General features: G+C 36.8%; 1 protein-coding gene across 3 annotated transcripts in view; it reads left to right on the top strand.

Moving 5' to 3' along the window:
* NEBL (nebulette) overlaps window positions 1-25097 on the top strand; it is a 245584-nt gene that overhangs the window by 158404 nt on the left and 62083 nt on the right. Inside the window, exons 4-10 of one of the 3 annotated variants that reach the window (XM_066198887.1) lie at window positions 91-135; window positions 232-303; window positions 6617-6721; window positions 8966-9076; window positions 15408-15518; window positions 23162-23263; window positions 24878-24979. The exons of the other annotated variants lie outside the window; for them this stretch is intronic. Of the exons in view, the coding sequence (XP_066054984.1) occupies window positions 91-135; window positions 232-303; window positions 6617-6721; window positions 8966-9076; window positions 15408-15518; window positions 23162-23263; window positions 24878-24979 (648 nt within the window). The remainder of the gene's footprint in view (window positions 1-90; window positions 136-231; window positions 304-6616; window positions 6722-8965; window positions 9077-15407; window positions 15519-23161; window positions 23264-24877; window positions 24980-25097) is intronic. 3 annotated transcript variants of the gene reach the window in all.

The following is a 25097-nucleotide window of genomic DNA, read 5'->3' as shown; positions in this document are numbered from 1 at the left end:
AGGGTCTGAGCTGTTTCCTGCAGCACTGAACCTTTTAAGAGTTTTCATTGTTTCCCACAAAGTATTAAAATGCGAGTATCTGCCATTCAGGATCTCAGGGAGGATGAAAATGAGGATTGGGAGGAAGAGGAAAAGGTGAGTTAAACCCCAATAATTTTGCAAAGTACTTATTTTCTTCTATTTTCACTCTTTAGGCAAATTAAACCCGTCATGATTACCTTTCTCTTTCAGATCTTCCTCAAGCCTGTTATTGAGGACAGAAATATGGAACTGGCCCGAAAATGCAGTGAATTAATAAGTGATGTAAGTGATGGTGACTATTTGCATCCTCATACTTACATTTCTTTTTTCAAATGCATTTATATTTCTGATACTTATTTTCTCAAATGTGTACAGTGTAGCATGTGCCCGTCCAAGGCTCAAATAATAAAAGCACACAAAATAATAGAAAAGCACAGATTACTCTGCTACCATAAATTATTGGCCACAGAAGAATGAGCTTTTTCAGAACACCTGGATGGTATGAACCATAGGCCCTAAAAGGAGAGTTAGAAAATGTGGGTCTCAGGCAGAGGATGTCTGCCATGAGAGCACCTTGGCTGCTTTCATCAGGAAAACGTAGTATTATTTCTGGTTGTAGCCTTATACTATACAATTTAATTGGTTTGAACAAAACTGTGTTCCAAAAGACATAGCTGTAAGGAGGGAAGTTAAAAATAAAAGATAAATTGTTAATGTTATCTTTTGTTCTGTGCTGATAGGTGTCCATGCCATTGACCATGCTTACAGGACAAATCCACTGAAATGCTAGGATATCTTTTAGAAATACTAAGCTGGCTAATTCTAGATTTAGTTACTATAGACTTTTAAAACTGTGGATCAGTTATATAAATGTTACATAAACATCATAGATCAGGTCCAAGACATTTTAAGATGGAGTAGATCTGATTGCTTAAATGTAACAGGATCAGATTAAACTTGATGGAAATTTATTTTTGTTTCTCTCTGGGACAAGTGTGTCTGAAAAGTAACTTTGTCCCTTCATGGGTGCATGGGTGTAAATAGTGATATTCCTCCTGTGAGAAAGCTGGCTGGCAGTCAGTTTTTTTGAGGAGAGAGTGACTTGCTTCAACAAATGTTCTAAAGAAACCAAAAAAATAGTGTCTGGCTCATGTCATGTTGTAAGCCAATATTTAGGTGTGGGTTGTTGATTTAATGGGAATAGAACATACAGAATCTACATTTTAGGTAAAAATTTTTAGGGGTTGTGTATCAAAAAAGAATAATTAACTCAGAAGAAGTATCTGGGATGTGTAAAGTGTTACAGTGCTGGTTTGAAAGTGTGACTTGACAAGGTCAAAGTTTCCTCTTTTCTCTTGTCCATACACTGCCTACTTCAATTTTCACAGAAAGAGTGCTGAAAATTGGATAGATCCTTAAGAGAAGCTAAGAAGATGGCTCCTTTGTAAACTCAACCTTTAGGAAGTAGTAGAGATTAATAATATTTTTGCTGATAGATATATACATGCTTTCTTTGGGAAAAAAGGGCATATGGTGCATTAAGTGCCTGTCAACTCATGTAAAGGCAAAAATCAAAATGGACCTGAAGCACTTCTATGACTTATAATACATTTATTGCATCCATGCAGCTTCTGTCTACAAATGGTCACTGTTCTTAAAGACAAAAACTTCCTGAAAAATGCTGAAGAAATCTTTCTTTAACTGAAAAGGAATTATTACTCATGAGGAGTACCCATTAGGAGTAATGCTGACTGTAGCTCCTAATTAATGGATAAATGGAACAGCTGTATTTTTTTGGATTTTCTGCAGGGACTTGGGAGCGAAGTGAATAGCTAAGTTAGGCCCAGCTTCTACTGCTTATAAATGGTTCAGGGATGTGGGCTTTTGCTGAAAACTTGTGATGCGTTTAGCCTGCAAGTGTGTTAGATTTTCCTTGAGATATGTCAGGCATAATGGCAAAGTGTTATTAATGCTTTCAAAGCAAGAACAATGTATAATAGTCCAGACCAATCTAATTTCAAGAAAGAGGCTCTGTGTTTAAAAATAACATCCAACTCTGGGGCTTTATTCAGCCTCTGATGAAATCAGTGGGTTTTTCTTCATTGGCTCGAATGGAATATGCATAGAATATGAATTTTGTTTCCCAGAACTTTTTGCTGTAATGGAATTTCTTATGACCAGCAAAGTCCTTTGTGCCTGGGTATAAATTCCTTACCCTGAACATGCTGTTGTGGAGACCAGTAAATTGCAAGGAATTTGCATTCTTACTTTCAATTTTTGACTTGTTGACATTCAGAACTTTTAATATATTCCTTATGCTTTTTAGCATGAACCTTTGCACGTACCGCTATTTGAGTGGATTTATGATCGGTGTACATTTGTACATTTTTTTGTACAGTGGTTTTATGGCGCTTGCAGTTGGCCCCTCAGATGACCTTGGGGGAGCAGCCTGTGTCCTTGCTGATCACGAGACTGGGTGATTGTCCTTTTCTGATGGTGGAGCTGTCAGCACAACTCCTCCATCAGAATGCAGAGCCAGGAGTGCACATGCCTGAGATACTGGTGTTGTATTATGCTTCCTCTGCATTCTTTGCAGGCTGACTTTAATTTGGCAGTATGGTTTTGAACAAGTGTTACACTGGCAGCCCTTGGTGAATCTGTAATTGCCAGTCTTGAGCTGTACGTAGGGGAAGTTGTGAAGTGTTTATGTGAGAAAATCCCCAATTTCATTTAAGGCTGGCAGATGTTGGTTCTGTGGCTGTGATACCCCCTGGATTGTTTCTCTCGACAGTCATTCCATTTAATCTCCCTCTATTATGAAATTTTATTCCACAGATGTTTTCAAAACTGTCATGTGTCTTTGATTTATATGAATTGCCTTCCTCTCCAGGCCTTTTCTCTTCCACATTGAAATTGAGGTTGTCCATTTGTTTGTAGTGTATTTTCATCCCTTCTTTGTTTTGAATATGTGGTGTGAAATTGTCAGTAATGTCATAAGCAGAGAAGGGAACAGTTATAGAAGGTGATTGACCAAAGAATCATAATCCTTTTTGGTAGAATGGCAGATACCGTCTTCTGAAGATTCTGCTGAATTTTGGTAATGAGTCGTATCAGCACTTCTTTTCCTCTAAAGCAAAAAACAGGACTGCTTGCCATTTATCTGTCCTTGCATAGGGTCCAACTTTGCTCTAGGATGTCTCTGTTATAAAGCAAAGTCTGAAAAGACCTAGAGTCAATAGTGGAAACACTGTGCCAATCTAACAGGGTTTTGACAACCTAATTCTGGGTGCAGCTGTTCCCCTGGACTCATCATTACTAGTCACAACCTCTAACTCAAAAGGACCTTGAGTTTGAAATTGCTGGATAATAATGTATGCATGCCATTTTCTCTTGCTTTTCTCTAGGATCCTATGGTCACAGAGAAAGGATTCTGTATTAGATGGATCTGTGGTCTGACACAGTCCTTAGTCTTACAGGAGATTATAAGTTCAGAAATGTGGGTTTGGATAGTGAATCCTTGGTGGAAGGAGGTTACCTTTTGTTCTAGCATAAAAGCTAGATAAGAATGTTCAGAGTTTTGTTGTTTTTCTAAACATAAATGGGTATTTTAAATGTGATAGTTCTACAGTGGATCTTGGCATGATGACTGTTGACATGGTTACACCATTGATATTAAGATTATTAAGAACAGTTTTTTGAGCATATTAAAGTTAGATGAGCATGTGTCACTGAATAAAAGGAATGGTGGCTGTTTGGATTATGCAGTTACCATTGGAGTCTTGCCTTTAGCCCCCAGTCTCCCTTCTGTGTTTCCCCTTGAAAAAGGCTGATGGAACAGACCATGGGTGAGATGAATTTTCTTGGTGAACCAGAAAGCTTCATCTTAAAGGTTGGATACCCTTGTTTTATAAAGTTGATCTTCCCATATAATATCCGTTAAGACAAAATATGCATCTTGAAGCTTACCGTTTTGGTGGTTGTCTAGGAATTTTAATCCACTTTACTAGATAGTTGTGGTGCGGTCAGAGTTAGTTTTATGATGAGTCAGAGAGAAGAAAAGGATCTGGAGAGAACTATGAAAAATTGGGCCTTTAGTGAGCTATTGAACTTCAGAAGTGTATTGAAGAAGCAGTGGCTCCAGGCCATCATTTACAAATTTTTCCTATTTGTTTTTTTCACAAGGCTTACCAGATCTGCTTGACCTAAACAGCATATTTTGTGGTGAGGGGTAAGCCACTTGCAGGCAAAATTTCCTATTCAATATTTCAGATATCTAAATTTTTAATTACAGACTTTGAAGAGGAGTATTATCTTCTCTGCCTATTCACTCCAGCCATTGGTTATGTTTGATCATAGTCAACCTCTTGAACATCTGCCTTGCATTGTTTACACTAAATATGTTTTATAACTGCAGATGTCACGACTTCATCATACTTGTCCCATTTCATCTTCCATCTTTCTGATTTCAAGCAATGTGGACAATACTGTAGCAGAATGGAGTTTGTTGGATTGGAATTTGACCAAACATTTTGTTAGATGTTCTCTCTAAATTGTGTATTTGAGTCTGTGCATTTTGTGGCTTCTATGGGTTATTGTAACAAATGTGAATAATAAAGGATTAAGGAGGTGGCATTAGTCATTTACTGCTTTCAATTCTTTTGAAGGCATGACTTCTACAGCAGAACAGCTTTGTTTCTTCCAGTCATGTTCTGTCATTCCCCCCAATTAAGAGATACCTTAGGAAGCTTTTGTGTTTGATTCTTGAATGTAATTATTGCTCTGCAATTAAAATGGATATAATTACAGTCAGCTTTCACATGTCTGTGGGTGATTTATCTAAGTTGTGAGCAGCAAGACTCTCTGTCTCCTCTGCCAGAGCCAGAGCTTTACAGGAGTTTCTACTGGGAATGCCATCAAACTCACCCAGCAGTCAGCTCTGTAAACTTCCCATGCATGTGTGCAGGTTGAACAGTAAGTGCCTGCTCATCTTTATCATAAAAATGCCTTTTTTGGGTGTTGCTCTGTGATTACCTGGGATAATGATGTCACACACAGGTTACATGAACCATTGGCTTTGTGAGTCCCTGAGTAAAGTCATGACACAGTCATGTTACACCCATTGTTCACCAAATGGGCTTTTTAAACAAGAGACTATAGTCCACAGAGGCAGTTGATGTGATTTGGAAGTGACGTGTGGATTCTTTCAGTAGTCCAGATCTGAATGAGTTGAATATCAACCAAAATTGTTTCCTGTGTGAGGATTAAGTAGTCACTGAGTTTGCAATGAATTTGGCATTATCTAATCAATTTTTCAGTAGACACAAACTTTGCCTTAGAAAGCACAGGAGCTGATTCTGTGTAAGCTGCCATCCTTCTCATAAGTTTTCCAGGTCCCTGTAGAGGAGCGTAGACTAGGACTTGTGATATCCATTAAGGATTCAGAGAAAGAGGATATTAAGGCTGCATATTTCTGTAATGCTTAGATGCAGATCATATTGCTTTTGTCAGTGCTTGTCAGCAAGTCTAGAGTGCATAAATTCAAGCTGCTGTTATGCAGAATGTGAAAATGAGGTTAGAGAAATGGTCGCAGATAATAACCATGAAAGCTTAGTACTAAATAATTTAATTTGCATTGATCTAAACAATTCTCTCTACAAAGAAAGAAATGTCACTGAAAACATCTAAGGCTATCCATGTGAAGTGTCTGTCTTTAAAACTTATTTAGTCCATCTCATCATAATTCACTATCTTTCTTCATGCCGTTGGTATACAATGAACATTCCTAAATATTAACCAAATCCATAGATTTTAACCTCCTTGCAGTCTCACTAATGCAAACAAAAACTCTGACTTCAGCAACACTCACGTGTTTATTATAGCCCATACTGTTTGCCCCATTGTAAGGAAAAGGTTGGTTGTTAAAAAGAAAAAGTGTTTCTTTTTTTTTTTTTTCTTTTTTGCTAAATATATCATAGTGTTCTGGTATTTTTTTTTTCATGGTTTCCTGTGTGCATACATATTTTGAAAAATGCCTCAATTTAAAATTTGTTTGGTCTTAGAGAAATTCCATTACTGCTTGAATGCCATGATGGTTGGGTGCTTTGTAGGCGATGGTTTGGCAGTGGCCTCCTCAATTTATTCATGTAACTCTTGGATTCATAAAGGGGCATTTGATGATGTTATACAGATTCTGTGCTTGCTAGGTCTGTGTTAGAAGTTAAACAATTTTTATCTTTGAGATCAAGGATCAAGGAGATCAATTATTCGATTCTTCTTTCTTTAGAGACACTAAAACATCTACAACAGTAGTGAAAATGTGCTCTAGATGTAGAGAAAAACCCTGTCTTTTTCATCTATATTATTAAAGAGTTCTGTGCCTTTTACATAGCCCTGGTAATGTGTGTGAGAACTGGTAGCTTCCCTTTATGGTTTAATTTGATCCAGCCGGAGGTATTTGCAAGCTGCCCAGCATAGTATCCATGGATAACATAAAATAGGAATAATTTAAAAAATACAAATAAAAAATAATCAATGTTTACTTTTCTCTGTGTGTGTGTTTTAAGAACAATTAAACTTCCTTTTCTTCTCTTTGTAGATACATTATAAAGAAGAGTTTAAAAAATCTAAAGGCAAGTGCATATTTGTACCTGACACCCCGCAGCTAAAACATGTGAAGAGCCTTGGTGCTTTTATTTCTGAGGTAAGATCTAAAAGACTGAAGAATTTTCTTGGCTTCTTATCCTTCCTAAAAACTCTTTCGGTTGAATACTGTGATTTTTAGCAGGGGAAGGATGGCTTATTTCAAATAATAATTCTGTTTAAAGCTGAAGTGACTTAAAAGGCTGTTATTAGTGTATACTGTAATGTAAATAATAATAATTTGGAATTACATAACACTTTTATTTTGGGATTTAAAGATACTTTATTAATGGTTCTGAGCCAGTCCTAGCTTCTGATTTTCTTTGTGGATAAACTGAGGAATAGGAAAGGAATGTTACTTTTTCTGCAGTGATGAGGTTTGCAAATTACACCTGTGCAAAATTTCTCTGCTGTGGAGATTTCACAGCCTGATATCAAACAGAAAGGAGACAAGGAAAATGTTTCCATGTTATCATCCCTGTCCTCCTTCAGCAAGAGGCCTGGGGCAGCCATCAGGTCAGTGCCATCTGTGGGTTGCACTTGTATGCATATCTATCTGTCAATTATCTGTCTCTCTGTCTCTCTGTCTCTCTGTCTCTCTGTCTGTCTCTCTGTCTCTCTGTCTCTCTGTCTCTCTGTCTCTCTGTCTCTCTATCATCTCTCTCTGCATACTTGTGACATGTGCACATACTTGTGATTTGTGCAACTGTGGTGGCAAAGAAAGATCAACAGCTTACAAAGTACCAGAGTAGCATTTACTGCCACCTCTTCCTGTCCCAGGTACAAGGTGCTGTAGGATTGAATCTCTGATTGATTGTTTTCCACAGGTAAGAACAGCAGCAGAAGTTTCATTGAGAGAGAGTGGCTTTGTTTAGGAATTACTGGTTCTGAGTGATTTTTCTGACACTATAGCCCTTCAAAAATTAAAATTTTGGTGCCTCATTTTTTGTGTCACCTTTATGATTATAATAAAAAGTCCCAATATTGCTATCTGAGGTTACATAACTCATATACATTCTAAATTCTCTTTCTGATACACAACAATTTGCTGTGTGGCTTTCAGTATAAATGCATTTAATGAATACTTTTCTTGTATTTATCTTCCTGTTTTCTGAGAAGGACTGGCATGTCCCAAGGGAAGCAAATCTGATGTAATTGCACTTCATAAGAGACAGACTACTGTAGTCTACAAAAATGCAGTATATAGAGAGTATTTATCTAATCCATCTGTCTGATTCCAGAGAATCTGCTGCTAATTATTAATCAAGGATGTAGAGATATTAAAATATTCTAAAATTTTAAACTCTGTAGGCTTGATATTACCACACTTTTGAGCACTCTGCCTATTTATTGCAGCATTACCTGAAGCCAATGATGTGATGGATGGCTTATCTTGTAAATTACTGACCTCTAGTGTCTCATAACCTGTACTTGCAAATCTTGGACGCTGACATTCTTAACAGCATGGCCATTGCATTGAAAAAGAGCCCTCTGTTTTGGGGAACAGCAACAAATGTTACAGCAAATTATTGATATATATCCATATAATGCATTTGGGGAACTAGCCTCTAATGAAGAACTGTGTATTTCACTGTAAGTAAGTGACATTAGGCAGTACCATTGAAAATATTTTTGTATTTACGATTACTTTCACAGCAGTGTTGCCGTTATTGTTTTATACATTCGGGAAACTTAGATCTGAAGCAAAAGCCTCATACATTTTGAGCTATTATTCTGATATCTCTTGTAAAACCCCTTTGTGAGGAACAGTACTCAGTACTGAATAATGGAGGAAACACAGGATAAATAAAATGTAATTTAGAAATAAGACTGTAGTATGAAAAGATGAAACAGAAATGATAGTAGACATGCTAACTTCAGACATGTTAACTTCAATGTTCCTCTCCTTTCTAGCTGCATTTAATTGCTGCTACTTATAAGTTGGTAAAATATTTATGGTTGTCCTCTCATTTGCTCCCATTGTGCAGGACTCTGGAAAAGAGAAAGAAGAAAAGTAATTTTTGGAGTTAAAAATGATCTGAAAAAGGATAGAGAAAAACTGCCTTGCTTATTTTATTTTGTATTTCCACCAAAATTATTACATTTAAATAGGAGAGATTTTGCATTGATTTGTGAATTAGACACATCCCCATAAAGCATATTTAAAGATGTTTTTGCTTGAAAGGTAGTGACAGCATTAATTTTCCAGTTGTGGTCTATGCCATTTTACTTACTAGAAAAAATAAGTCGTATATTTACTGTATTTTCATTTTTGCATTATGTGTCACCTTTTTCTGCCCTCTAGGTGAAATATAAAGGAGCTGCTAAGAAAGACCTTTCCAACTCTCTTTATCAGCAGATGCCAGCCACAATTGACAGTGTATTTGCCAAAGAATTAATGCACCTTCAGAGCAAGGTACAACTTTAGAATTGCAAAAACGATTTTTAGATTAATTGTGTGTCAGAATAAGTACACTTTGAACAAAATATTTGAGTAGATACTTGATTGCTTGATTTATTTGGGTGAGCTTATCTTCCAGAGTTTATCACTCTAACTTCTTAACTTCAAAACCCACTAATTTTTAAAATGTTTACAATTTTACATATATTTATTAAATATACATTTAAAATCTGGTAGTGCATTCATCAATCCAATGAAATGCGTGAATGCAATAAGGAATTATTGAATTCGGTGACATTGCGTGGTCCTTATAGAATGGATGAATCTTATAACTCTTTCCTGCTGGATGTTGTATTAGCTGTATAAAATGTTTGATGCTGAAAGCAAAAGAAAAAAAACCTGCTTTAATGACTTTTAAAGGCACTTAGTGGTAGCAGTAAAAGTATTTCTGGTGGTCTGCATACTACTACTTACTGCAAATTTTACAGAATTAAAAGATGAAATCAAGTATATTGAACATAGTGTAAAGCTTGCGAACAACCAGTAAAATAGTAAATTCTGGTTCAGTTGCCTTCAAGGATACCTTGATACCTTAAGACAGGGTACAAGGATACTCTTAATACCTTAAAAGTAGGCAGGTGACCCTTCACTTCCACTGGCCTCAGTGGAATTATGAATGTTAAGTATGTGTAATATGAATGAGGTTACAGATTTTCATCGTTAGTCATGACAAGTACATCGGATAGATGATCATGGATTTTGTCCACCAAGCATTTCCATGGTTTTCTTGTTTTTGCTTTCTCCTCTCTTAAAGATATAAACTACATACAGTTTAATGCAGCCAGTGTGTGAAGGGAACACTTCTAAATTCATAATATTGATTATATCCCAATATGCCTTCTTGTAATGTAGTGATACTTTTTAAAACAAAGGAAAATATTCATAAAAAAAGAAAGGACTAAAATCTCAGGACAGCTTGTGAAGAAATGTTTTGATATAAAACATTATGTTAATCAAGGCTATATTAAGCAACTATAATAACACATATTTTAGTTTTCAGAATTTGAAAAGGAACATATACAAGTTAAAGCACCACAGTAGCTGAAATGACATTAATGTGACATTTCATTGTAAAGTGAGTGATTAGAGAAATTACAGTAAAAATAAATTGGGAAGAAAACTTGTATAACATTTTTAAGCCATTAGCTTGATTTATAAAACATTAGTTAACTAGTTTGCCACAGATTTACTCCCAAATTAATTCCAAATTATTACATTCCATTATTACATTATTAATTCCAAATTAATGCATTACATATTACATTAGTTTACACAAATGAGGTTAATTAACATTGGTGGCAGTAAGGATAAATAACTGAAACTAAAAATGAAACCATTGGTTCATCAAAAAACCCTTTTAAGAAAAAGACTGACATTTTTATTTCATAGTTTTTGAAGTTTTTTTTTAATCATCCAACAGTTCTAGAGAAAAAAATGTGCATATAAGGTGAGTTGTATTTAAGCAGAAATTTTTTCCCATAAAATTTCATACTATCCCCTTAGGAGTAGATGCATTATAAATCATAATATACCATAAAACTTAAAGATACGCTGACACATTTTTCCAACTTGTGGTTACTGCTGCAATGGACCTGAATTTAATGCTACTTTGAGAGAGATCTCAGGGGATTTTCTAGTGAAAAATCTTCTCCACAGTATTCAAATCTAATCCATATTGTGCCTATCACTGCAGTACCTAAGTAGCTAATACAAGGATTTCAGATTTCAGCTGGGTCAGGATACGGCAGAGAGGGTTTCTGCTGCATCTGTCTAGCTGGGATTGTGAATTTACAGGTCATCACTTCAGGAGGAGACTACAGACATGCCATAGGAAGGAGAGAGAACAGCACCAGATGGCCATTGCACCAGCTCTGCTCCAAAAAGGCTGCTGCAAACCCAGAATTTCAGTCTGTTTCTGAGTTATAGTAACCTGATTTTAAAATAGATGCTGATTTCCTGAGAGGTGGAAAATATGTATCCTTCCTACCCACATGAGAGCAAATTTACACCTTTGACTCCCTTTTCATGCTTCTTGGATGCAATGCTGGCCTGGAATGCTTTTGTGGGCAGATTGAGCAGGACTCTTGCTCTGTGGTGCCATGTTCTTGGCAGGATCCACAGCCTCATCTGCCAAGCTGGTGCACTGGGAATAGAGGATCATGATGTGGAAGAAAGAGAGCCCCTGACTTTCCCCAGTGCTGCCTGCTGGCACAGGCTGGGGTGCCTCTGCCAGAGGATCTCCTTGCACAGGTGTGTCCTCCGTAAATGGGCTCTCCTGTGATGCAAAGTTTGCTCCTGAAATGGTGCTGCTGTGCTGCTGCTGCCCAGCAGCCCTGTCTTCAGCCTACCTGTATCTAGCCCGGTTCAGTGATGTGGTACACCATTACACCATCACACACGATTCAGGAACTTGGAGACAGCTAGGGGAAATTTCCTGTTTGTCACAAGGAGTTATACCCTACCTACAGCTGCCCTCTCCTCTCCAGAGCCAAAATCTGCCACAGCCCCATTGACCCGTTTGCATTTTTTAACTCATGGGGCAATTGTCAGTGATTTCAGCAGAGCCAGGATCTCCTTCTTCAGGGGTCCTGCCATGCAGTGCCAGTACTGGCATCAAGATCTTGCTGTAATGGAGAGTACAGCACCCTGACACATGTGGGTCTCTTCTGTGTAACCTCTTCCCCATATTGGCTTTATTAAGTCATACTCAATTCTCTCTTCAAGATACTCAGGAAAGCCTGAAAAAAGACTCCCTGCTGGCTTTTGCGTGAAACTCATGTTTGCTCTTTCATGTTTTGTTTAGAACTGGCATGAAGAGGGAAATAAATACCCATAGAGAATGATATCTATCCAAAACTTACAAAACTCCCCCCAGTGCTGTTTATGGGAAACAATGTTTCAGGAAAATGAAAAAAAGTTTCTTTCACAGCCCCACATACTTGGGTGACTTTTATCAATTTCGTTTTTTTTTCTTTTTCACAGAACGTTTGACTGTGGCCTTCTAAATGCCTTTCATGAGAGTGAGGCACCAGATTTGCCTCCCTCTCTCACTTTTGTCACAGTTGCCCCCAGGGTAAGCTAGAAAAAGGAGAAGTCCCTCTCATCACTGAATAACTTCACTCTCCTTACCAGCCTACAAAGCTCTCACCAATTTCTCTGTTTTCTGCAGTGAGAAAATAAATTTGATGAGACCAGTCTAGGCAGGGAGCCTTCATTTTGATTTTTCTGAAAGGAAATGAAAACTTTTGGAGAAATTGCAATATTCCTGTAGAAAATATTGCTGAAGGAAAAATTCTGATTATTGCTAGCCCTGTGCCAAGTCTTTTCTTGTCTGAAGATCAGTGTGCTGAATACTTCCTTATGTAAAGCAGTTTTTTTTTTTAATAAGGTGTCACAAACAATGATAAAGGTATTTAAAATTGCTTGGGGCAAAACAACGTTGAAAAAAGTAAGCACTTCATGACTTTTTTCATCACTTTATTTCTGCCATAAGAAGTGATTGCACTGTTTTTCTTCTTATCTAAAAGGGATAATCTAAAGCAAATTGGAGGCAGTTTAATTTTCTACTTTGCACAGGGCAATATCTCAAAGAGTCAATGTAGAACAGTATTTCCTAATTCTTTATAAAGGTGATGAGCCAAGAGAATCTTAAGCAATGTTTTCAACTTCCAGAGGAAGTTTCAAAAGGTTTTTTTTTTACTACAATACAAATGTTGTTGTTTACTGCATTGTTTCCAATCATATTACACGTTATCAAATTGTTTTATGTAATTTTTCAAGGGTTTTTTTAATAGTAGGAAATGTCATGTTGAAGATCTCCTCTGTTTTATGGTGGCAGGTATTAGTCTTCTGGACTTCTATAGTTCTGTTTTACACAAATACATTGGATAATTTAATTCTCTACATGGAGATTAAAGTAATGTTTTTGGTGTTCTTGAACATTTCCTCCTGTGAAATCCTACTTTGTGGATTTTAAGTTCAGAGTACATCTTACTGACTATTAAGGGAAATATAAAAATAAAAATGTAATAGTGTTTAATGTATGCCGAAACAGGGGGGTCAGTCAGAGCTAGGTTCAAAGAGCACAAAAGCTTCCTTAATGCACCTTCCTATTGACACACTGGTGTAACAGAGAGAAGAAAAATAAAAAATGAGTACTTACAAATTGGTTCAATCTGAAGTCATACCTACTTAAATAATTGCCTTGTATTTCTCAAGGTAATAAATGGCACCACTACAGGGTAAAGGTTATGTCAGTGACCTATAATGCTTGATCTCTGTGTAGAGTAGTTTCGTATGTAGATTTGATAAGGGAAATTCAGTTTAGCTAAAACTTGAAAATCAACTTGAGCTGGGAAATCAATGTATGCATACTAACCTGTAAAATAATGGTTCTAAGAATATTGATGAAATAGTAATAAATATTTTTTTATGCTTACTTGGTAACAATTTACAAATCCGGGAATAGTCCTGCACTAAATTCTCCCAAACTCAACTAGACAGCCATTGAACCCCTCCTAGCCTAGGATTGCACCAAGACTACTTCAGTGAGTTAATGAAAATAATGGGAAGAGATAGGAAGAACAGATGCCAAAGCAAGTGAAATATTGCTACATTAAGCTAAAGCAATGGTCATCTTTTCCCCAGACAGAGGATACTTGTAATTTCTGTTAAATTTCTCCTGCTGAGAGTTGATATGTTACTGTGTTTTCGTATCTTGGTTACATAGCCCATTCACCCAGGGAAAAATAGAGCTGTTGAACCAGCAAAATGACAATGTAATAAAATATCTGTAAATCAGTAGATTTTGGAAGTAACTGTATGGGTCTTCTGTTTTTAATGGCTGTAAGTAGGGAACATCTTAAAAGTCTCAGTGTAAGCAAGGAGAATTAGCAAAAGAGTTTTTGTGGCATATGTTTGTACAGTAATTACACTTTTGTGGGGAATCATTTGTTGGTGCTGCTTCAGTCGTGTTAAAGATTGTGTGCTTTTCCATTTGCAAGATGTAACCAGTTTAGGTAAGTTATGGACTCTTTGTTTCACTGTCAATTGTGTTTGCTCCTGCAGAGGGCTGATTGTGTTGCATTGGATAAGGAGGTGGCGCATTTTAAGGTTCCTGATTTGATACTTTTGTTCACATAGTAGCAGTGCAAAAGTACCCTTCTCCCCTTCTTGTCTTAATCTTTCAGCCTGTATATCATTTTGTAATCTGAGATAGTCAGGGCAGATACTAACATATTGCTTTGGGCACACTACTCTGTAACTCAGATGAAATCTTGCTTTAAACAAAAACAGATACAGCATTTTCTCACAGTTCTACACAGTTCTCTTCTTCAAAGAGTTTGAATCTCTGTAGTTGAGAGTTTCTGTCTCAAAACTTTCACAGTGTTCTTTTATTGCTATCATGAGTTTTCATGTCAATCCCTGTCCTCCTAATCAGCTTTCTATCTTACTTAATACTTGCTGTTTTCTTATGGATTATTTTAATGCTTGCTTATGAGAGCTATTAGAAAACGAATTTTCTTGATGCTTGCTACTTTTGGGGCATCAAAACCTGGTGAATTTTTCCTTAATATAAGCCTAAAAGCTTCTGACAAGGATAAGTGTAAGATCAGCTTTTCAGGCAGTTGTAGGATGTGAATGTGTAATATGTAAGTATAACACAGTACAGTGAAAGATGGATGAATGCCTAGCATTGAGTTCCATTTCTATTACAAAAGTAAAGGTGTTTATAAATTCACAGTTCAATTCCATTTTCATTTACCATGATGACAATTGAACGTAAATATTATTTTTCTTTGTGAACCTGGGGCTAAGTCAAAATGTGCATTGTGCTGGTAGTTTCCCAACAGTGGAAGAAATAGAACTTTGGGCAATGGGTATATAGTGTAAAATTGTTTATGACAAATGCATAACATATTTGTTTTGTTTTTGAAAATGGAGAATAATTATATAGTTGATAGCTTTAAGTGTGTTACAAAAAAAGAGTGGCTTTTGCCTATGCTTTTCCCTGGGCTATCTTTTCACCGTGTTAAGCTTAATTTTCTGGTTTTGTATATTACTATTTCTTTCCCCTGTTTACTCATGCATCTGTTGCAGAAACAGATACAGAGAAATCTCTCTGCTGACTATGCCTCATATGTGTTTTGGGTGGAAGCTGCTCTATTAAGGAACTTATTTATTAAGTTTCTTCTTGAATAGAGGTACACTACACCACTAGGTTAAACCTAGCTCATGTTATACCTGCTCTTCTCAGGTCACAAAAGTATGATGTTGCTCTTTTCAGGTTCTCTACAAACAAAAACATGATGCTGAGAAAGGATTTTCAGACTATGCACGTATGAGGGAACCTCCAGATGTTAAACATGCCATGGAAGTCAGTAAACACCAGAGTGGTGTAAGTACTCCCCCATCTGAAATGAGTGAGCTTGTTTTGGGTAGATACGTCTGTTACAGCTTACTGAAATGAATTGGGCATGGAATATTTCCATATTTCCTTAGTTGGTATTTCTCATAAATTATTTGCTCTGAAGTAATTTAGGACATAGTATGTGTATAAATTGTGCTCTGAGTATGTGAATTTTATTCTGAGCTGCTGTGGAAGGTGGTAGTTACTGTTTATCAATAGTAACTATGTGCTATCACTTTGAAATAAAATTGCAGGCACAGGTTTTCTGAATTCACTTGTAGCTTCTTTTACTCTTACAGTGTGTAAAATTCTTTGTTTAAATGAATAACAGTGTTGTTTCAGTGTCTTAATCTGCCAGTACTTGGATAGTTCTTCAAGGGTGCTGTGTAGAGGAGATAAGTGAGTTGTTTCTGCTCTGCTCTTGCACACTTTTATGCATATGAATAGGTTTGTGCCTATCTCATGAATACGTATCAAGTGAATTTTCCAAAGAAATAAAGAATAATATGATTTATTTTACAGAAATCGAGCCATAGTGTTTAGTTTGATGCCTGCGCTAGTTTATACCATTTGACCAAAGTATTTGTTCTTGTAGTTTTATTTAGATAACTTACAAGTAACTAAGAGTACTCAGCAATATTTTGAAAATTGTTTGGTTTTTTTTTTTTCAGCTGCTTGTTATCTTCTTGACGTTCTGAAGGTTTTCACAATATAAAAGCCTAATAATGTATTTACATTTTTTATTAGAATCAAGTCAGGTTTGATTTCATGGTCAAGCTAACATATACTAGCTCAATGCATCACTGCTTTGGGCAGAATTGCTGCCCAGATTAGAGTCTTAAATGATACAGAAACAACTTTGAAGAAAAATTTATGTTAATTTTAGGTTTTGTGAAAGCTTACATTTGAGAAAAATTTAAGGAGAAAGTTGGTTAAAATAGTGATGCCATTTTAAGGGATACACAAATCTTTTAAGAACAACTGGTGTGTAACCTTAAAAGTTATGATCCAGTTCCATTCTTGTTGAGGTAATCAAATCAATTGAGGTAGTCATGTCATTTTACAACTCTTTTTTTCTTAGATCAATGGGATTTTTTTTTCTGCCAACAATGTAGAAAACGTAGCTTGGGTGTTCATTTTAAATTATCTTAAATTCACCCTATCTTCCCCTGCTAATGGTGCAACAAACACTCTTAGGTTATGCAGGCTGAAAACTAAATGTCAGTGCTAGATGTATGTCTGTGTGCAGAATCTTGACAGCTGGCTGCTGATTAAAAGGCTGCTGGAAAACTTCAGGGAAGCATTATGTTTGAAGAATAACTTTTTCTTCTGCTGGGAATTACCTGCAATGGAATTCCCAGCAGTAATTTGCAACCTGCCTTGATTACAGAATTCCTTCTTCCTGTCAAACAGTGTCCATTTCCACTGTTGGAAGCATCAGGGTGTCACTCTGATAGAGCCTAGGAGCTGGGAATGTGAATGTCTCTCCCCAGAAGCAAGAGGTTTTTTATTTACCTACCAGTAGGAATGATGGTGAACTGCTAGGAAAGGAAATAATGCTGGAAAGAGAGATGTGAATCCCTCTCAGAGAAGGTGGTGGGACTAGGAGGAATATGAGACAAGTTTCTGTAGCAAATTCATCATAGTTTGAGGATCAGTATGCTAATGCAAAACCTATTCCCCTTCTACAGATGTATATCACCTGCTAATAGAATTAGGGAGAGCAGGTTACAGATGTGAGGCTAAATTAAATCCAGTTGTTTCATCTTTCACCCTTAAAACATGCAAAAAAAAAAAAAAAAGGAAATGAAGGAAAACATGGGAAGGAAGGATGTTTTGATAAATGAAAACTTAAAACAGCATGTTAGAAACAATGAAAAAATATAAGGGAAATTATTTTCAGCCTGAGCAAACTTCAAAAAAATCAAATAAGTCATCCAAATCCAACACAAAACTCTAACCAGTTAGTTTAATGTGTTTAAGAACAGATTCTTCCTGGTTTCTCATGAATAGCTGCAGTGCAATAGGAAAATACCTGTTACACATAAAAGATCAAGTTGTAAGTCTGGTTATTGCTCAGCAGAATCATACAGCTCTTGTAGGTAGTATTTGGGCATCATGGTGAATAGCTGTGGATTTCTTCTGTAAGTACAGGTTTAATTAAGAACCGTGTGAGTTTTCATCTTGGAGTCAGAACACGGAACAGCGAGCATCCCCAATGTGGAGCATTTGTCTTTCCAAACTATTTCAGGCTATCTGTGTAATCACAGCTTTGAAAGTGAAGAGAAAAAGAAGGGAAACTACTGGGGAGCTAGAAGGACAAAGCTCTTTTATCCACCATTCAGTACAGTTTACCTGTGGGAGCAGAATGCATGTTTACCTACAATGCTCTGCCAACTCAATTCAACCTTTACATGGAAGGTTTGCATCTAATAGGATTAGGATGTGTTTAAGACTATTTACTCAGCCTTAAAATAAGGCTGACATTTATACTCAACTCTGTGAAATGTGCAATTTCCTTTAAAAATTAAAACTGTATTCAACTTACCATACATTTGTGCTGACATTTTGAAACTGTCATGTGTTGTAGGCCTTCACACTACTTTGAATATCATTAATGTGCTCTCTGTGTTTGGGCAGAAACTGTGCAATAGGGAAATACTGTAAAATCTCCTGAACAATGTGATCATGTATAAGAAAATAATTTTTCTCTTTTTTATACTTAGACTGAAGAAAATTGCTCTCAAATGAACACAAGTGACTTTTCTAATGACAGGAAGTATACTTTAAAAAGAATTTAAATACTACATAATGCTTGAAGGGAAGCACGTTGATCCAAACCAGAGTACTTTTCTTTATAAAATTGTGTTAGTGTTTTGTGAAGTAAATATTAATGATGTGACTTTGGCACACAAAGTCATTTTCGGAAGAGTGAAGTAGGGACCATCAGCCTACTTTGTTGCTGCTTAGCTGATCAGTTAACTCATCTGGGAGTTTTCAAACTTGGGACCAAAACTAAGTGGTGGTCTTAAAACAATGTCATGTCACAAACCAGCATTTTGCTTTATGTGTACCAGAGTATCATGTGAATGGAAGGATGTAGTTGTACAATGTAATGACATGACAACTGAATTTCTAAAGCAAGGAAACCACTTGCTATGTTGTGTCTATGTGGAAGCTGCACGTAGCATTTGATGAAGGTACTCCTAGCTGTGCTTCATAATTTTGTCTGTTCCATGACCTGGTCCATCACTGGGCATTTTGAATAGGAAAACAATTTTAAATATTTGTACAGCAGTTTAAATGTTCTACTTTGTTAAAATGACTGATTCTCCTCCCAACATTACATGGTATGAAATAAGGATGTGGTGTTCTGATTTTGCAAACAAGAAATCTGTAGTACACTCATCTGTGGACATTTAAAAGGCAGTTTGCACATCTGATTTTAAAGGATACACCTGGTATCTTTTTTCTTATCCTTATCTACAAAACAGTGCTTTTTTAGAAATGTTAGTTGACAGTTGGGCAAACTCCTGATGTATATGTATACACTTTCCACTCCACTTGAGGTCAGTAGTGATAATTTGTATGTTTCACTCACCATCTAAATTTGAATAGATGTCATTTGAAGATATCTATATTGTCTTAGGAGTAAGTTGTTTTTCATGTTCAGGATATTCTGCAGTGACAGTCCACACACACACAAAAAAGTATATTCTTTCTGATAGGACCAAATCAGCAGATCTTAAACTGGATGTGCTTAAACATCATCAGTAACATACCCAAATGTAATGTTTGTTTTGATGCAGATCATGGTAAAGTCAAGCTTCTCCTGCCTCTCTGTTCAGTATTTGTGTTAGAAAAATCACCTTTCACTTACTAACTTTCTGCTGACAGTGGTTGTCAACAGTGTGTCCCCCTGGATCATTTCCAACTGGTGCTGAAAATGATGTTTACTCCTGATGTAATTGGGACCTATCAATTTTAAGTCCCATTACTGGAAAGGATGACTGCATCAATCTGTAATGGGCCAGAAATGTGTTTGTCTCTTTTACACAAGCCGGAAAACAGTTTTCAACATCATTTGAGAAGGAATTAGAAAAGCTGTTGCCAATGATGATTGTCACCAGCTAGTCATTTTCTTAGTGTTGATGGAACCTGAAGTGTAGATGAGAGGAAAGAGGGCAGAGACACAGCTGACAGGCCATTACTTAGTGGTCTTAACAGCTCTTAAAAAATGCTAATCAGGGACAAACAGTAACAGACTAATTCTTTTACAGACAGGTGTGCCCAACTTCTTACTGAATCCTTAAGAGGGCAAAATGTGTTCATAGCTGGTTGTGCATATTTTAGTAATTTATTATGTATTGTTCTGAATAGTTTTGGTATTGGAATGAATAAGAAGATAAAAGATTCCAGGAAAAGTCTAACTCTTTTAAACCTAGATTTGCTTGGCTCACCATGTAGAAATTTCTGTTTGTTGATTGACAGTCTGAGATGTTTTGCAGCATTGTTAGAGATCTGTTTACTTTATGGCACTGAAGTGCATTCCGCTGGTATTCATGTAAGGTGAAGCATCATCCAGACCCTGCTGGAGTAACTGGATCAGCATGTTTATCCCCAGTGGACCTTATGCATTTTATAAAAGCTCCAGGTTTGGCCCTATTAAAATCAGTCTACTAATTATGAGCAGGCCCTGAATATTCTCCATGCTTTGCAAAAACCAGTTGCAATTCAGAGTATAAAATCACATTTGGGATTAAAGATGAGAAATGGTTTTGTTCCAATTATTGCTTCATAAAAATATTCAACAGTGTAACCACTTTTTATTGTAATTTCAAATTGGGTAGAAACCCACTTTAAATTTATCTGTAATTTACGGTTTTCATCTTCAGAACTCAAGATGATACTTTTTTTCCTTTGTTGTTGCTCCTTCTTGCTTGCATTTCCCACTGGTCTGCTGTAACTCTCCATCTAGGTGTTTCGCTGCTGCTCTAAAATTGTTATCTCAGTTACTTTTCCTATGCAAAAGCCAGCTGGAACAAATTGTAGACCTGTGGTCCTCGTGAAGTGGAACAATTCTTGAGCCTTTGCTGATTTCTTTTTTGGTAGAGCCTGAGCAACCCTTTGAAATGAAGATTGAGTAAAGGTGTCATGTAATGCCTGGAAATTCCAGTCAGGGTATGAGCCAGCTCAAGACAAAGATGACTCCTTCTCTGGGGTGCTTCTGCTGTTTCCTTTTTTTTTTTTTTTCTTTTGGTTTTACCCCCTCATGGGCTTCTTCACTTTCCATCTTCTGATGCCCATGGGTGCACACACCAAGCCAGTTGCTTCGCCCTGTCTGTGTCTGTTCCCCTGCTCTCTCAGAATAGCTCTGGTTTTACTGTTCTAACATAGCACTATCAAAAAAAAAAAAAAAAGAATCACTAGATGGAACAGAATAGCAGCTGTGTAATAGAGGCCAGCACAGTGTCCCAATGGGTGAGGGTCAGCATCCAGGGATTGAGGTTATTCAGGAAATGGGAAACATATTTTTTCTTTCTTTGGCCTACCTCTGACAAACTACTGTTCTGCTGCATAACATTTTTATTCTCACTGGAGTATGACAAGCTGTAGAATGGAGCAAATATATATTGCAGACATTTGTAAAATGCTAGATGACTTTCCCTCAGACATAAGTAATAGGTATACTGGTTTAGGTGCGGGAAGAATAATAATTCACTCAGGGAAAGATATAGCAATTGGCCTTGCATCTAAAATAATTGGAAATAGTGAAATATAAAGGACTGTCACTGTCTCATTTCTCCCCCCCTTTCTTTCCCCGAAATTAACCACAATCCATTATTTCATGTACTATATGATCATGTCATTTGGGAGCCATAAGTGACCACATTTCCTCAACTTTATCACCACTGTTCTTGATTCTCTGATGTTAAATTCACTACATTCCTAATTTCTATTTTAAGCACATATGCTGGCCTTTAATTTGCAATTTACATGGATCATAGGGTGCTATTCAGAAACCTGTTTCTGCTGCCTTTGTGGTTTCCACCTCACCTCATGTGGTCATTAGGATGAACAGCATATAATTAACTAAATTCATGTAAAGTCCTGAATTGCAAATGGTCCTCTCTACCTCTAGTTTCTTAAAAATTAGAGAAAATCTAAATATAACTAAAACAAAAGTTACAGTGGTTTACACCAGCTGCAAGAATCAACTTTTGTACGTATGTGATAATTTGGGCTGAATCCATCAGATCTATTTATTTGTTTCCTTTATCAGTGATTACACTTGTGTGTCATGGCAGATTAAAAATTATAGGATCTATTTGTGGGCAGGCAGCCAACAGTGAAGCCTGTTTAGCTTGTTTGCTTAGCTGAAGCCATATGGACACAAAATTACTTTCCTGTTGCATGTAAAATATTTGCCAAAAAGTAATTTTTTTTTCTTTTCTTTTTGCAATTCCCTTTCTATGAGGTATATTTGTCACTGACTGCTGCAGTTTATGGGTTTGCTGCATTGTACCCAGAGTGAAACTTTACATTGGAAATAGGAGCTGAGGTTATAACGAGAAACTTCAGGCTGAGAACTTTCTTGCTGATGAAATACTATCTTGAGAGGTTGATAAACTTTGTGAAGCAACTAAAGAAAATCGAAAAGATTTCCCAGTACAGGAGGAATTATTCTTTTGCTTTTTGTTTCCTCTAAATTTTATGTTCACCAACTTTTGCCTGAAACTTCAATTTGTCAGACACTTTTGAGTACTACAGACAGAATGTTATTAAGAATAATTCAGTAAGACAACCCTTGGAAATTGGCTTAGATTGGCACATGTGCTAGAGCAGGAAAAAGTCCACAAACCTTGAAGAGAGAAAAGAAGGATAATTTGTGGAGCTCTATAATGTCCCTGAGGTCTGTGCTGCTCTCATGATTGCTTTGCTAAATGAAAGATGTTTGGACTCTCCTGTCTGTGGTTGAGCCTTCTGGCCAAAGTTTTCTGAGCCCATTCATTATGGTAGTGGCTTTTGCACAAACACAAAGGGTCAGTCGTGTACTCAACATGCTGGAACACTTAGGCTTCTTGTTCCCACGATTGTGCAAAGGAGCAAATCAGTGGCGTTGTGGGGATGCTGAGGTGGACTTGTATCATTGAATTACATACAAGCTACATGTCTGTCTAGTACTGAGAAAGAAACTCACTATGATAGTATTATAGTTGCTCTTCAGGGTAGCTGCAATCTGCTAGGCTGCAGTATCAGAACAGGGGTTGGTTTATATTAAAAATGGGTACAACATAGGAAAAAAAGCTATACTCTTTAAAGGCCTCTGAAATTTTAAGATAAAACCTAACATTTATGTCTTTGCAATGCTTTAATTTTCCACTATGCTTCTAAGCAAAACAATTTTTGTTTTTCCAGTTGTATTTTATGCTTCTGAATTTCTTCCTTATCATGTTACCTGGTGTGTGGGTCTTACCTTACAATCCCTGTCAAGCCGAATAAACTCTGTTGGAATAAATTAGGTGGAGTTCTATTTAGTTTGGTATCTTATTAGACAGGTCATTCAAAGCCTATTTATGAACTTCAAACTTTATTGTTTATTTTAAACAAAACTGTGTTTTCTTTGACAGGTATCCTATAAGAAGGATGTGCAAGATACTCACAGGTACACTGAAGTGCTGAACAGACCAGACATAAAGAAGGCGACTGAGATAACAAAGATAATAAGTGATGTATGTTCTCCTTTTACTCTCTATTTTTTTAGACATGTAATTTTTTGACTCCAATTTTGATCAGTTTTTTTTTTAGAATGCTGCTGGAATTCTCAAATGTCTTGAACAGAAAACCTGCACCCCCAAATCTGCTAGGGAGATTTGATTAAAAGAATTCCAAACATGACCAAAACAAACCAGTCTTGCCTGGCGGGCTAGAAAGGCTAGAAAGCTAGAAAGGTTTCTCCTTTTTAGATGTTGACAGTATGGTCTTTGTGATTATTGGTAATTGATGTAAAGATAACATGAAAATTGCTAGTTGGTTTTGTTTCAGCTTTATTCATGATAATCATTCTCAAGCTTAGTCATGTGCTTGTATGCTATACTGCACTTCAGAAGGCATCCCAAACCTTTTTCACCTTGGTATAAGAGAAGCTGGCATGCCAGAATGCCCCTTCCTTTTCCCATCTGAGCTGGCAATGGCAGGAAAATGTAACTCCCTGCTGTCCTTCCAAGAGCAATGCAGATGCTGCTTCTTTCATGGGGGTTCTCCTCCCTGAACTGCCCTCTCAGATTCTTTGCCCTTCCACTGTGACCTCGGCTAACAGACAGGTGAAGGAACAGTTTGAGAAGCAGCAGTGTGTGGCATGGTTTAGTATTTTATTGTAGACAGGTCAAACAATACATATACTAAAAGCCCTGAGTCAAGTTTTTAAGTAATTAATTAAATGTGAGACTGATTAGACACATTCAGAGAGCCAGATTTAAGGGATTGAAATTCACCTTTCAATATTCGAGATTTTTTGAAAACCAAGAACTTCTACTAAGTGTTATGCTCAACATGCAAATTTACTAATTGCCGTTCAAGTGCCCTTAGAGTGGCTATGGGACTTTTATTTCTCCCAGTCTGTTCTTATGATGTGTCCTTGCTGATTCACAATGCTTGAGTAATGCAAGAAGCCTATTTTAGGCAATGGGTAATTTAGTTTGTGGCATAGCAAAGCACCTATTGTTGATTTATCTGTGGTTTTTTTTCTAATGCATTGTGGGGAAAAATTGCAGCAATTTGCATGGAAGCCAGTTCAGCTGGAGAGATCACGTAACATTAACCTTGTGGGACTAATTCAGCTCTGTGGCACCAGTGCAGTCTCACTGACATCCAGCGAGACCGCAGTGGTAAAACTGAGAGTGGAAATTGACCTTACAGTTCAAAAAAGTTGCCCCTCAGACTAGTTTTATTTCAATACTGCTTTCAGCTGCTGCAAATCATCTTGTGTTAACTGTAGACCCTGTCATAGAAATGCTGAGCCACTGTAACTCATTCTGCCTTGATTGGGAGGACAGCATTTCTCTGGCATGAGCTGTGCATTTGGTTAAAATTGAATTTTGTGAATTTTGTGAATTTACACAATGTGTAAAGCACATTGTGTTTTACAATTAATAAACATTACATGGTTAAGGAGCTGAACCCTGAGAAGGGCTTTACTTAGAGATGATTAAAACGGAAGTGTCACCATAGACAATTTTATGTGAGACTTTTTCTACTAGCTTTAATGCTTACATTTCTCTTGATACAAAACCCAAGCAATTAATTAGTGATTAATATTCCTGCCCCCCCGCCCTTTTTTTTTTAAGGCTAAGTACAAGAAAGGAAGAGGAGAGCTGAATAAGGAGTCTGCTGTACTTGGAAGACCCGATTTTGAACATGCTAAAGGAGTTTCAAAACTTTTAAGCCAAGTAAGATTCTCCATCATTTTACAATGATTTCATCCGAATGTCTCATTCCTGGTAATGCAAAGAAATAATTAGATTTTTAGATGATTTTCTCTAATGGCCTTGAAGATTATGTTCTCAG

This window comes from Chamaea fasciata, unplaced genomic scaffold, assembly GCF_029207755.1.
Source record: "Chamaea fasciata isolate MVZ Bird 193981 ecotype frontalis unplaced genomic scaffold, bChaFas1.0.hap1 SCAF_1, whole genome shotgun sequence".
In the NCBI taxonomy this organism is placed as follows: Eukaryota; Metazoa; Chordata; class Aves; order Passeriformes; family Sylviidae; genus Chamaea; species Chamaea fasciata.
This window is presented reverse-complemented; position numbering and strand designations above follow the sequence as displayed.